Source organism: Alligator mississippiensis, chromosome 14 (genome assembly GCF_030867095.1).
Source record: "Alligator mississippiensis isolate rAllMis1 chromosome 14, rAllMis1, whole genome shotgun sequence".
In the NCBI taxonomy this organism is placed as follows: Eukaryota; Metazoa; Chordata; order Crocodylia; family Alligatoridae; genus Alligator; species Alligator mississippiensis.
In genome coordinates, this window is record NC_081837.1 from 41268404 (window position 1) to 41282677 (window position 14274).

Here is a 14274-nt window from a genome sequence, read left to right on the forward strand (position 1 = left end):
TCCCGACCCGCGGGAGAGGAGGCAAGTATCCTTTTACGAGGGTCTTCAAGGTGGCAGAGCGCGTAGTTGTTGCCGATTTCATGCCGTCCTTCCCATCCCATCCCAACTTGCTTTTGGGAAATGTGAGAGGAAACCATGCGTCTTTCGCACGTGGATCTCTCGTTCTGATGCTTTCTGGGTTTGAACTGAGGTTTGGATGTCAGGCCCGCAGGAGTATGCAATGAATTTATTCCTTCCTCTTTGAAGGAAGGTTGTTTTTTTTTAATTATTAAGTAAGAGGAACATGCAGGGATCAGAGCAATAGCCTGAGTAATTATAGTGTGTTAGCTTCAAAGATAATTTGAGAGAATTAATTTTCTGACCCTAGGTTTGAGAACACAAGACTATCTCAGAAAAAGCCTAAGATCAGAATAAGAGTCTATATCTTTAGCATGTCCTTCTAATGCGTAGAGTGAGGTGGGCAAAATGCAGCCCATGGGCTGGATGCGGCCCGCCAGGTCATCCTATCTGGCCTGCGGGGCCCCTAAAAAGTTTAGAAAATTAGTATTAATCTGCCCCTGGCTGCCTGTCATGCAGCCCTCCATGGCTTGCCAAAACTCAGTAAGCGGCCCTCCGCCCGAAATAATTGCCCGCTCCTGGCCTAGAGGCAATGAACCTCCGTTTTTGGTGATTTTCTCATACATCGTGTTATCCGAGACAGAGATAGAATAGTGGTGATTTAATTAATGAGGGGTCATGCTGAACCAAACAGAGGCAGCACTGATGCTATTACCTACAGTGTTTGCTAAGCTTTGATGGTACATGCAGCTCTACTTCTATGACCAGTGAGGCATCTGGGAGCCACAGTGAAGCTACATTTTCTCCCCCCCCGCCCCGTGGTAATATCATCTCCGAAAGCCTTCCATCAGAGCAGTTTAAAGAGCACCTTATAAGTTAGACAGACACCTTCAATAACCATATTATTAAGACACCAAAATTGCTTACCTTGTTATTAACACTTTGATTCTTACAATAGAAATAACTTTTTCAAAATTGAGTTTGTTTTTCATTAGTAAGGCCATTGTTTATTTTTGCATTCATGGAATGAAACACAGACTAGTCAGTTTTATTTTTTGTTTGTAGTCAGGTTCACCTTCTGGCCTTCCTGCTTTATCCCAATACTGGAAACACTTCAAGGTAAAGTTTAAAATCCTAGCCAAAAAACAAACCTGTTTTTTCATTGCAGTTAAAAAAAAAAAAAAAAAAAATCACGGAATTATTTCTGCAAACTTAATTTTGTCAAACCCTGAATTTGGGGCCTAAATATATTTAATAAACATCCCTTTAACCCTCAGCTTATGTTATATTTTTTCAGACTTTACATTCACTTTAAATACATCTAATCTTATTCCATGCTTCAGAGAATCAGCTTTGGGATGGAAAGGAGGAATTAGAAAGCTAAAATAGCAAAGAGTCATTAGCATCACTCATACATTTTTTTATGTATAAAAGTATTTAGGGTTTAAAAAAATTAAAAAGATCTCATCTGTCTGTCCCCAGGTTGTTGAGTCAGGCTTGCCTGCCCAAGAGGTAGATGGTCCTGGTAGCATCAGGCTATGGAGAATTTTAATTAAAATTTTCTAGCATGCGATAGGTGACAGCTGCTTGTAAGGGACCAGGCACTTAAACCAGCAGATGAGCATTCTCTTGTTTTTTAGGTGATCACATGAGATCCCACATGAGTTTAAGCCCAAAGAAGTTAGTTGTGAGATCTCAAGAACTGTTGACTGACTGCAGACACAAAACTTCACAGATTTCATAGACAGAGCTGGAAGGGCTCAGAGCACTTAAGATCATTAGGTCCAGCCCCCTGCCCAAGGGGCAGGAAGTCAGAAAACTTGCTCATGCTCCAACTATATTGATCCTGTGGAATAGCATCTTTTAAAATTGTAGGATGTATGCATTATACTGAAGAGGCTCTTCTTCTCCTACAGTCCTGAACTTATTAGGGGTGAGCAAACTAGTTTGGAAAAACTCATTGCCCTGAACCACTTGTCCAACTCTCAAACTGACCCCCAACTGAACCTGTAAGTAATGACCCATTATCAAAAGCAGGAAGAGGAAGCCTCAAAATATCATAGGAATAAATGCTCTCATGATATCCCTAGACTAATGGTCTGATCAAAGGCCCGCTGCGGTCCTTGGAAAGGTTCCCATTGACTTCAGGGAACTTTAAATTTTGCAGGTGTTTCAAATAAACTTTATTTGAAACGCCCAGACTATTGGGAAGGCCAACATGTGCGTGGAAGTCCCCCGATAGCAAGGAGCTCTTGGTCATGGGAACCGACCGAGGCCAAAAACTCTCCTATAATCCAGAAAGCAGCACTGCTGATACGCAGTGGTACCACAGATTTCAGATGAACAGAAATTCACAGCACTGGCATGTGCAGTCATAGAGAGCTCAGGGGAGAAGGTCAATACAGAGAGTGCAGAGGTGGTTCTAGGCAGCAGTCCCAGGAAATTCAGGGTTTTACACTCAGGGTGCAGAATACAAAGTTCATATTTAACACATCTGTGTCCTGCAAGCCTACATCACTTCCCCTTGTGAGGGCTATTTTTGTTTATGAATCAAAGCCAGGAACTGCCTGCGATATTTCCTTATGCTTCACTTGATCAGAAAAAGCAAAATAGACTGTGATTCCTGGGTTACACAGTCCACATGCACAGGGGTGTGTGTGTGTTCCGGTGGAAGAGGGTTGGCAATAGTGACTAATATTAATAATCCTGTACATTAAGGCACCTGCCATTAAATGAATGTCCTTCTCTTCTGTACCTAGTTGAATGTTATTTCCTGAGTTCCTGCTTCTGCTGTATTATGTCACCTGCTCCGAGAGTCCTTTGCTCCAAGTTCCAGAAGAAGAGAACGACGGGGAGATGTTGGTACGAGAGGAATGATGGCCCCTCACTCTGCAAAAAGTCATTACTATCCCTGGGCAAGAGCACATAAAGGCTGCTTGTCTCACAACATAGACTGCAGAAGCTTCTTCCTAAAGGGGTATGTGATAGGAAACAGTTCTGAAGGATTCATTGGCACAGTTATCTTCCCCACGTGCTCACAGAGCCGTCTGGGCATCCGAATGGAACATACTTCCAAACATCTCCTGAAGGGAAGCAACAAGACAGATCGATTAGAACGGATATTGGCACAGCAGTAACAAGTGGAAAAGTGGTTCGCATAAGCTGGTATCTGGCCTCACACAGGCACTCCACCTTGTTAAGAGGCTGAAAGCATCTCCCTCCACAGACTGTCTTTCATGGTTTGGACCCTCAGCTGGTACAAAGGACTTCATTTCTGCTGAAGCCAGTATAGCTGCATTGATCAGACTTGCATGTGAGCCAAGAGCTAATGATGGCATTTGGTTCAGGCCCAATCTCCAGATGCACCAGAGTCTGGAGACCTTCAGGTCTGAATTTGGACCTGAGCTTCACTGTACACGCCCACTTCCTGTATGAACAAATAGCGAAATGCAATAGCCTGGCTGCCCACCTACTCAGGTGTCCTGTGACAACAGCCAGTATAGGATGTTTCCAAGGAAGGTATGACCCATGTAATCCCACAGTGTGCAATACCCATTTTTGGTCCAGGACAGGGAGGGCACTTCTACTTCTGTACTTAAGAATGAAGCTTAATAGCCTCTTTTCTTCTGTGCACGGATTAATAAAGACAGCTGACACAGAAGCCTGGGACTGGGGAGCCTCTCTTCAGCGGACAGAAAGTCTTATGGCAGGAGACACTTGCTGCCATAGGCTGTTTCTGCGTGGTCTATGCTGTGCCTAGAGTCGCAGTCGGTCAAATAAGGCTAACGTTCCCTTCTCATGCATTTTGCCAGTTTTATCTATGTACCAGTAGGTTTTAAGCTTCATGGTGTAGGGGCTTACCATAGTGAATGTTCAGTGTCCAGCACATAGGGATTATGTATTTCTACCACAATACAGATATCAAGAATCTGCACCATATTCCAAAGGCTATTCCTGCAGAAAACTTCTAGAAGTCTTCCGAGTCCCCTAGGTGTTTGCTAGGTCATAGCATTTAGCACGCCTGCTCTAATCTACCCTTGCCAGGATTTAGGATTGCTGCCTTATTTCTACAAGGGAGTAACTGCCCCCTGCTCCTGTTACTCACCTCCTCCAAATTCTTGAATTCTGCACTGCTTTCATCTGCAGACTCATCATAGATAGAGAGCTCTGTCTGAATCGGCCTCTGCAAGAAATCAACCGTCAGTGATTAGCAGATGCAGGGCTACAAGGAAGGAAAATGCAACTCACCGGAATTTCAGACCCATGAAGGTGTCCTTTATGGTTTGGGAACATAGTCACATTTGAGCACATTATGATCTGGTGTAGGCCTGAATTAAAACAAACACCACATCCAAACACCGGGGAAGGGGATATAGAAAACAACTGTGCAGTAATAATTGGTCTGGATTGTTATTTGCCCTAAAGCCAATTTACACTCTCCTTGGAATTATAATTGTCATTTACACTGACTTTATGCCCATATCAGGCAGCCAAAGGGGTATCAAGGGACACTAGTATAAAGCAGAATCTGGTCCATTGTCTTCTGGACAGTTTCCTTTGGATTAAGGCCATGTTCACCCCAGGGTGAAACTGTCTTTTCCAAATTCAAGGGCTCAACCCAGGGCCCACCCTGGTTACCAGCATTCCTGTAAAAATCCTCCTCTCAGTCAGCCACCAGCACCAAACAAAATCCTTCTTGGCACAGTTAAAAGCGAGCAGTTTCCTTGTCCCATGTCTCCTTTGAAGGCAGCAAGTTTCACCTCCAGCAAGTCTCCCAAAGACAAATAGATTTTGTGCAGCAGCGATAAGGTAGGTCCTCCACAGTATCAGCCCAAGGCTGGGGCTGCAGAGGCCTTATCGATCCTAACAATGTAAATAGTGGTTGGGAGCAGCGCATTGCCAAATGCAGCTGGGTATGGTCTGGGTTGGAGAAAGGTCAGAACCTTGGGGCCCTGTTTTTAGGGAGACGAGAGGTTAAGCTGTAAGATCAGTGTCAGCAGCAATCACCTAAAGCTGCACGTGCCTGTCTGTCTGTCTCAGTTCATAGACTGAGGCCAGCACTGTAACAACTGATTGTTTCCCTTCCTCTGGAAGAAGTGCAGAATAGCTCAGGGTATGGCTACGTGAATGTAGGGAGGTGAACTAGGGGGCAAATGGATAATGTCTATGTTCCATCTAGCCTTGCAGTTAAATGCGAGGTATTCTCTTCCCTTTCAGCGAGGGATTCTCTGCCTTACGCTCAATGCAGGGGAGGAGCCTGCACACGGAGAGTTACAATGCAGTATCTGATGTGCAGCACAATCACACCCCAGAACCTCTCACAGTAACCTGCTCAGGTAGGCGTACCCTCCCTGCCCAACTAAGAGTGCTGTTTCATCCACTCCTACCCAGCACTCCTGCTGAAGTTGAAATATATGGGGAGAAAGGGCACAGAGGGAAGCAGGATTTCAGTAACCTGTCTTCCCTGCCTGAGCTGTGCACACACATACAGTGGTAATACAAGCAATTTTAACTTGTTGTCATGCGATTATGTGGTGACATGACCATTGTTTCTATCTGAGTTTCTATGCAATTACCAGCCAATATCTTAATAAATAACCTATGTCACCGCTGTATTTACAGCATGTGCCTTTAGCTGCCTGTGCCTTTTCTTCCCTCTCACCAAGCCAAGCACTAGTACATACTGGAGCTAGTCAAGTGGAGACAGACATGTTCTGCCTCTAGTTTCTATGGGCTGAATTCTGCCCTTGTTTGCTTCTGCTCATCCCAATTCCTATCCAGTTATAGAGGTTCTGTTATACAGTTATCTAGTTACCCAGTTAGACAGTTTCACTCCCAGTTATACCTGTATGACCCTCTTGACTCCATCAGGCTTTGCCAATAATCCTTTTTTGAGTCTGGATGATACATTTTTATGTCTACCACTTAAGATAATCAATTAAGTCCATCACATACAGCAACAGAAGGCTGTTATCGTCCCCTGTGACTCAGTTGCTAGAGAAAGACATGCAGCTCCCACTGATGCAATGGGTTACGCTTGCATGGGTGTAACTAAGTACAGGATGCAGCCCTACAACTCTGCAGTCTCCAGGTGGCTAGTACCTCTTCTAAGATGGGAAGATGGACGACTCCTTTCATGTTGGCCAGTGCAAATAAAACAGCATCATGGATGGTCAAGAAGATGTGACTGCGGTCTAGGCCTCCTTCTTCAAAGACTCCACCTGTGCTAATGTCATCGAATACCTGAGCTGAAGAAGGGAAAAAAAATATATATAAGCAAGGAGGAAGGTGCCAAAGAAGGAGCCACTTGAAAGGGAACACAGCAGATGCTAATTTCTTGAACTGTAGCACCCTTTTGTGGATAGAGGCCTCAGAGAATGAAAATGGTCCAAAGCAATGGGAGCACAACACACTCCTGTGGAGTGCTAGCAAGTGGTTCATGCATCGTCAAGATCCCATTCTTGTTGATGGACTTGCATGGGTGTAAAATGAGGGAGGAATTTTTTTCTCTTTGCTGTGGTTGATTTCTGGATTTGAAATAAAGTAGCCTAGGTGGTCCAAGCAAGAGAAAAGGGAACTGCACTGGCATTCCTAGGAAGTTTTCAGGAGTATGCGGGAGAAAGTGCAGGAGAAGGGTCTGAGTTTACATTATCCTGGGGTAAAAGAAGAGGAGTAGTATTTTGCAAGTGAGGCAGGTCATGAGTGCAATGGCATAAAATGGCCAGGGAACTTAAGAGAAGAGCAAAGAAAGGTAGAGACAGAGAATTTTATTATTGCTATTGGTATAGCTATTATTTTGGGTGCAAACTGTAAGCTACTACAGCCATATCACCCCCCTAATAAGATCTTTGTTTTAGATGCGCTGACAGTAGCCTTGCCCCCTTAGCTTTTCCATGTCCCCTATTCTAATTTGCTCTATCACATCAATCACACATTACTACAGACAACAGTGGAGCCCAGGAAATTCGAAGTGTAAACCTGTCCCATTATGGGCAGATAAACTTGCACATTTATAACCATAGACCACAGCTGATGAGAACACAACTGGCTTTGAAATAAATGTTTTCAAGCAGAAAAAAAAACAGTACAAACCTCAGGCACAACCTAAATCCCTTCTTTTCATTTTGGCTCTGTGTAGTAAAAAGGATCTGTGAACCCTTTCTTCCTGTGACAAATAGGCTTTGTTCTCCATAGCCCTGTGCTATGAAAATAGTAAGCATGGAGCAGCATGTGATGGAAACCCCATGACTTATGAAGTCTGATCCTTGCATAGGGGGTCTGATAGTAGCATGGGTGGGGGGATCTACCACAGGAAACATTCCTCTAATCACAGGAGAAGAGCTAATTGAAGAGAGAATTTTCCATCCCCTATTTATTTGATTCTCTGCAGTCTCTCTCCATCCTTTCCCCTGATCTTAATATTTGACTTCATTGAGAAGCACATGATCAGAGCTTTGCAAAGGCTGGCCCTGTTGGCAGTTAGTGCAGTTCACAAAAATGGAAAAAAGAAATCATCACTGTGCCCATCTCTCAGATGTTGCAGGAAGCCCATAAGGAAATGTATTATGCTTGGATTCTTACCATGGACATTTGCCAAGAAAACTTTAATCCCAATCTTCTGATAGCTGGAGCACAGCTGGATGTGGAGACAAAAAGAGAGGATTAATAAGGATGATCATACATTGGGCTTCTGCAGGGCTTTTTATCTATGGCTCTGCAAGTTCCCAGGAGTTGTGAATGAATAATGTCCTACAGGCTCCAGTGAGGAAGGTAACTATCCCCACCCCCACTGCAGAGGAAATATAGGTCCTGAGAACTAACCTTCCCCAGAGCTTTTGTCCCCATCAGGTCTACAAAACACACTCCACTCATATCTAGAATAATGGTGTGGAAGCTGACGTAGGGTGGTGCTGTGGTCATGGGGTCCACAGTTGGCGCAGGGATAACGCTGCAGGTACTACTCCGAAGGCTAGAGGTGCTGCCCAGCTCACTCGAAGTGTTCACTTGCCCGGCGTGGTTGGCAGGGGGGCGGAATGTAATGTAGGAGACGCTGGTGCCGTTGGCAGCCGTCTGGTTGTTGTTGGTGTCCGTCGGGGATGTGCTTTCAAAATCTTTCTGGAGCTCTTGCAAAGACAGGGTCTGCAGCAAAGCAAAGGCACAAGATCATCTCTCCTGCCTGGAGCTTGTCAGACACAAATACTCCTCCTGGACTTGGAGCATGGCTTTCAGAGCAGCAGGCTGGGCTCCAAGACCCTGGCACAGTCCTGTACCTATGGCATCTCAACACCAGCAAATCCCAAGAGAGAGTGTCTTAACTGGTGCAAATCAGCATCATTTCCTTGAAGGAAACGGAGCTGCTCAGATTCATGGCAGCTGAAGATTTCTCCCCGTTGCAGTTTGCAACAGGATGGATATATTTTGGGTTGCTGCCAGGTCAAGTTGGAGAGAGGCTAGCACTCACTAGATAAGCTCCATCTCAGTCAGTTTGGCTGCATTAGTGGACCCTTCTCCTTGGGCTGGACTCTTGGGCCATGCCTACCCTTCTTCCAGTAGTTGACACAACCCCAATTCTTAGCAAAATATTTACTCGGTGGGTGTGTCTACACATGCCCCTGACTGTGCGGTTGGCCTGGTGGCACATGGGTCATTTTTTACTCTATTATGCAGTAGTAGTGGCATCACGGTTAGTGCCCACCAATGCTATGTCGCCATAGCGATAAGCTATATTGCTGTAGCTCATTGCTATGGCAACTTACTATTTCACGTGGATGTGCCCTGTTTCTATTTTGCTTCTCCCACAGCTTTCCTGCTCTACTGATTCCAATGCAGTTCCTAGTTCCTTCCAAAAAGTTGCCCCTATATTTGGCAGAAGTAAGTCTCCAGCTATGGCAGATGAGCAATAGGTGCTGGTGAGGTCATTCTGAGGGCTCAAGTCAAGACTGTAGCTAAATTAATAAGCCTGGGAAAATTAAGATCAAGATCCCTAGCCTAACCTCCCACATAACGCAGGTCAGAGAGCTTCACCCAAGGATTCCTGCATTCATATTTATTTAAATGACTGAGCTAGAACAAGAAAACAATTTTAGAAAAACATCCATCCATCCCTCCCTCCTACTTCCAACCCTTTATTAGGCCAAATTCTTCTTGCAACACTATCGAATATCAGAGGTGCAGCAGGAGTACTAGGCCTGGTCATTTATTTATTTATTTTTTTTTGAAGTACCCAGGATCAGCTAGTTTGTCAAAGACCATCAACATTTCAAGTTGAGATCTTCACAATAAAGAGTGCAGTAAGAAGCAGCCAAGCATCAAAATGATATTGATCAGCAAAATCAAAATGACCCAAAATCAAAGTGACCCAATAAAAGGAAAAAAGAAGAATAATCCTTAAAAAGAATAATAATAAAAAAAAATTTAAAAATTCAAGCAGTAATTACAGTATAAAAGCCTGGCATATTATTGTTGTTGATAATTTGCTAGAAGAGATACAAACTGGAGAAGGTATAGCTAAACTGGCAACAATATGTTGAGGCTCCTAAGAGTGCATTGTAGAATTAACTAATCACCTACTATGCTGGGCCACTTGCCTGTAGTTATCCCAGAGTCCTGTACTGTACAGTGCTGCAGTAGGAGACACTGGCAGCATGATTTAGACAGGTTGTCTGAAGAGCAGCAACAAGCCAGTTGCTCTGTTTGGGCGTGAACTAGCTACCCTGCAGGTTTCTTTAACTGTTCTGGAGATGTGCCAGCGGCACATTAATTAAATTTCGATTTTTTTTCCCCTTACAGTGACATCTTAGTATAGAAGAATTCCAGCTGGAGATGATATCCTGTTTTTTATCTGATCAAATTAAAAACACAATTAATTCCGTGTAAGCATATGATTTATATTGCTGTTTTAAATTACCATACTTCTGGTATAACCCCAGCATTATTTTAAAAAATGGTTTTGGCTCTGAGGAGCAAGCAGATCCTGACTGTCAAAATAATATTGCCAGCCTTTCTTACCCATCAGCCTCATTCATTTTTCCATTTTGATTTGATTATTATGAGCCAGAACAGAATTTGTAAAGCCCCCTTGGTACAAATCATGACAAGGTCTAGAGAGCCAGAGGTATATCTTGCTGTGTTTACCTACATATATAAGGTTTAATGTCATATGGACAGAGGTGCTAGCATATGGAGGAACAATTGCTCAACTGTACAGTTTAGCTAGTGGTGGACAACCACTGAATTAACAACTCTTGTTTTCAGGGGAAGGAAAATACTATGTGGCAAGCAAAATCACTCCAGACACAGAATAATACAGGATTGCTGTCTTGCCTGGGTCTTGTTTCATCTCTAAACAACCTGTGATAGGAAGTAGCAAGATATTGCAATTGAAATAAGTAATGATATCTATATCTTCAAATGTACTTGGTGCAAAACCAAGGGATTTTAATAATCCCTTCATCAAGTTATATTAATAAAACGTATTTCATCTGCAATAAGTTTGACATTTGTTAAATAATTCATATATTTAATGAACTCATTAATAGCAACAACAGCAGCAGCAGCATCAACAACATAATAAAAATAGGCAAGCTTGTTCCTATGCACGATCAGTACTTGTGACCGTGAAATTCATGCACGTCCCCAAATTCCCTAAGTTGTGTTTGTGGTTTCTTATTTTAATACCAGTCAGTTCAATTATCACACTTCTCCATTTCTTATAACTTTCTCTTGTGATCTCACGATCAATGGCACCCAGAAGAGGCTAGACACCCAGACGTGTGGCTATAGAAAGGATGTATTACCTTGTTCTTGTATAAGAATTTCTGTAGCTTTGTTGGCTGGTGTACGGTTGCCTTCTCCTGCTGTTTCACATATTTCTTTCTGGCTAAGTACACTTTTCCAGGATCCACCCCTGTCTGTGGAGAAGAGGAGACAGTTAGTCAGGTTCACGTATGGGGATTAGCTGTGGAAGACCTGAATGCAAGAGCCTCACGCCTATATGCGAATGGCATAAAAGGGAGCTAGTCACCACTCAGGCCAGCTCATGGGCCAGCCCAGGCTGCTGCTAAGTGCCCATAACCATGTCTAGTTGCTGTCTTGTTCAAAGAGGACTTTGGAGAGCTCAGGCAGAAAAAAAGCCATTTTGTAGAAGGTCAGACTCTGAAAGCAGGAGGCCTACAGGCTTCTGGTCTGTCTCGACTTTGGCCCCACTCTAGGTGCTTCCTTTTCAGCAGCCTGCATAGAGCTTGGAAGGAGCAGCACGGGGGCTGGAGTGCTGGCTGTATTGTGGCACCTCCACCACTAGTTTCTACCAAAAGCCAGTTCAGTTCCATGAGCACAGAGCATTCTCCTGTTATTTTTCTGCACATGACCATGAAGCGTGGTGGGATTACATTGCATCTGGCACTTTCACCTGTGCCTGGGTGAGGCGAGCAAGGGTCCCCTGTTGGCAGCCCCTCTCACAAGACAGCATACCAGTTCAGGCAGGGAGGAGGGACCTGCAAGGAGTCTTCTGGCAGTAGAGATGCTAGCCAGGATTTAGGCTTATTTCCTAGCTAAGGCCAGTGATTCTCCTTACTGGGCGCATCTACATGAGACACTACTGCACAGTAGCATTGGTGGGCACTAACCGTGATGCAGTGCTACTGCACAGTAGCATCTGAAAAACAGCCGTGCGGGGATAGTACTGCACAGTAACACTGGTTACTGCACAGTCTGCTGCTCATGTAGACATGGCCACTGAGCATCATGAAAATAAAGGTCTCCACTCTCCAAAACTTAACATGCCATCCCCATATGTTTCCTTAGGGCAGTAAGGCATCAGAGGCTGAGCACCATTTGCTTTGGAATAAGGCAGTAGCTTCTATTTGTAGCAGATGTTGACTGAAGATTTCTTACCTTTGCTATAATCTTCTCCCTAAATATCTCTGAGTTGGCAAAGTACAGCGGGGAGCAGTAGGTCACGATTTTTATCCCATCGAGTTCATGGACCTGCAACAGACATCCGAGTTCAGGCTGCGTGTAAGAGACTCTTGCCCGGCTCGGGGGGTTGTTATTTTTTTGCAACTGGAGACAGTAGATGTGGGGTGAACAGGTCTGCGGATATAACCTCAGATCATTTCCAGTGGATCTGTATCTACGAGGAGCACAACTGCTTGCTCTCTCTGTTTAATATGCAGCAACAGTAGTAGTGACATCAACACCGTATTGACCTCTTGGGTGAGGCAGAAGGATTTAAAACAGGGCGGATAGTTGAGGATTATGAAAGCCTCCACCGCAAGGATCAGACCTCCTGCTATGACTTTTGAAAATAACAAGCCAATAACAACCCCACTGAGCTAAACCAGGTGAAAAAGTAACACAGATATACAGCTCCTTATTACGCAGGTCACGGGGGAATTCGGAACAAAGTAATTTTCTCTTAGAGCCTTTTAACTTCTACACTTACCTTGTTGAAGGCTTTGGGGTTCTTATATATGTCAGTGGAGGTTACCTGGCCCAGGGCAGAACCATTACGACTAGAGGAAAAAAAATACAACACATATTAAATGTTGAACAGTGCTAAAACTACAGCTATGCCTGGTTCTGGATACTTTGGTGATTGTGTATTTGTATGACAGTCCTGGGACCCTTCAGCCAAAAATCTGGGCCCTTTGCTGGTGGATACTAATGAAAGAGAATTCGTTCTGCAGCCAAAATTCATCCTTGCACCTGAGGCCTGTGCCGAGAGTAGCACATAAGCCCTGTGTCAGTCCCTGCTCAGTGATGGATGCCACTCTGAGCAGTGATTCCATAGGAAAAGATCTGTGGAGATATTTTTTTGGCAGGGCAAATACCTGTAGCATTATACCTGCTCTGGAATATGCATGGGGTAACTCTGTGGACAGGAGTGGGACGCCAGGCAGTAATTAATGACTGACGTTCCTGTTTGTGCATTCCAGCAGAAGGGGAGGACACCTGTGTTTCCCCCGCGGGCACCGTTTACACATTCCTTTGAAAATCTGGTCCAAAGGTCACTTATAAAAATAACCTGAAGTATACTGAATAACTAGAAAATATTCTGGAACTGTGCAGTCACCCTGCAATGCAGATCCCAGAGAGCACTTACAACTGTGTGTGAAAAACCACCACTAGCACAGAGAATCCCACGCCAACAGCGACTCCATAGGGCAGGCCCAGGATGAAGGCCGACAGGAAACTCACCATCCAGACCATCTGTGGAAGGACAAGTACACGGCAAGTCACCTCTCTGTGCGACATGCAGTGGGCGCTTTCATGAAGACTTACAGGGAGAGATAGACCTGACGAGGTCCTGAATCCAAACAACACTAGGACTTGGAGACTAAAATAATGAGAAATAAAAGAACTGGTGACTCAGGCTCTTTTTTAGTTGAGGTTTGCATTCTGGAAGACTGGAATTATTCTCTTGTGAGTTTGTGGGATCCTGGGGCAGGCACACTAGAAACTCAAGTTCCTCAGCTTCAGAACCGCCTTGGTTCATTCAGTCTGAAACTTCTTGTTCTTGCTAGCACGCTCAGTTTTAAAGACTAGCCTTTTGATTAGTCAAGACAAGACTCTCATTTGAAGTCCAGGCCCTTTGCCATTATATAAATATGCAGTGCCCCTCTTTGAAGGCCCCTACAGACAGTCAGCATATGGAAGATATCACAGCAGAGATCCAAATATATAGCAAACAGAGAAGCATCATGACAGAATCCTCATCCCTACTAATAGGCCTGATTCTGATGACAGTCAAATGAAGGTGACGCCATTGACTTCAATAGCCAAGCATCAGATTTATGATGGTACAAGTGAATGGACACTCAGCCAAATTCTCTCCTTTACTCAGAACCTTCTGCTCCCCCGCCTCCAAGGACTTCTCAGGCTATACTATATCTATATGAAGATCTTGCAGCCAGCTCGGAGGTTAAGCATGACAACTCCCTGACATCATCTGGCCATATTGCATCATCATTGGAGGCTAGAAATGTTGTATCCAGTTGAAATTCCAGGAGAGATTTAGGTCAGCAATTAGCCTAATTGGAATTTGGCAAGGATAATAGGATCTACATCCGTGGTGTCATAAAAGGTGCAGAGTCATATTTCATGGCAAAAAGCATCTGGGACTTTGCTTTACTATCTCGCAGGTGATACAGCTTGGATCTGTGCCTGTGAGATGGCTCTGAACTGCGAGGTGGGTCCAAATCCCTAAAGCTTTGCAGA

The 14274-nt window shown here is 44.3% G+C and overlaps 1 protein-coding gene across 3 annotated transcripts in view; it reads right to left on the minus strand.

The window, feature by feature from the left end:
• Nucleotides 1–1037: 1037 nt before the first annotated feature.
• SLC26A9 (solute carrier family 26 member 9) overlaps nt 1038–14274 on the minus strand; it is a 57655-nt gene continuing 44418 nt past the window's right edge. For all 3 annotated transcript variants that reach the window (XM_019477343.2, XM_019477342.2, XM_006267811.4), the window contains exons 13-21: nt 13160–13266; nt 12500–12569; nt 11950–12042; nt 10854–10967; nt 7879–8196; nt 7639–7693; nt 6160–6305; nt 4163–4240; nt 1038–3140 (exon numbers count right to left, since the gene is read on the minus strand). In XM_019477343.2, the coding sequence (XP_019332888.1) occupies nt 3093–3140; nt 4163–4240; nt 6160–6305; nt 7639–7693; nt 7879–8196; nt 10854–10967; nt 11950–12042; nt 12500–12569; nt 13160–13266 (1029 nt within the window). In that variant the 3' untranslated portion in view covers nt 1038–3092. The remainder of the gene's footprint in view (nt 3141–4162; nt 4241–6159; nt 6306–7638; nt 7694–7878; nt 8197–10853; nt 10968–11949; nt 12043–12499; nt 12570–13159; nt 13267–14274) is intronic.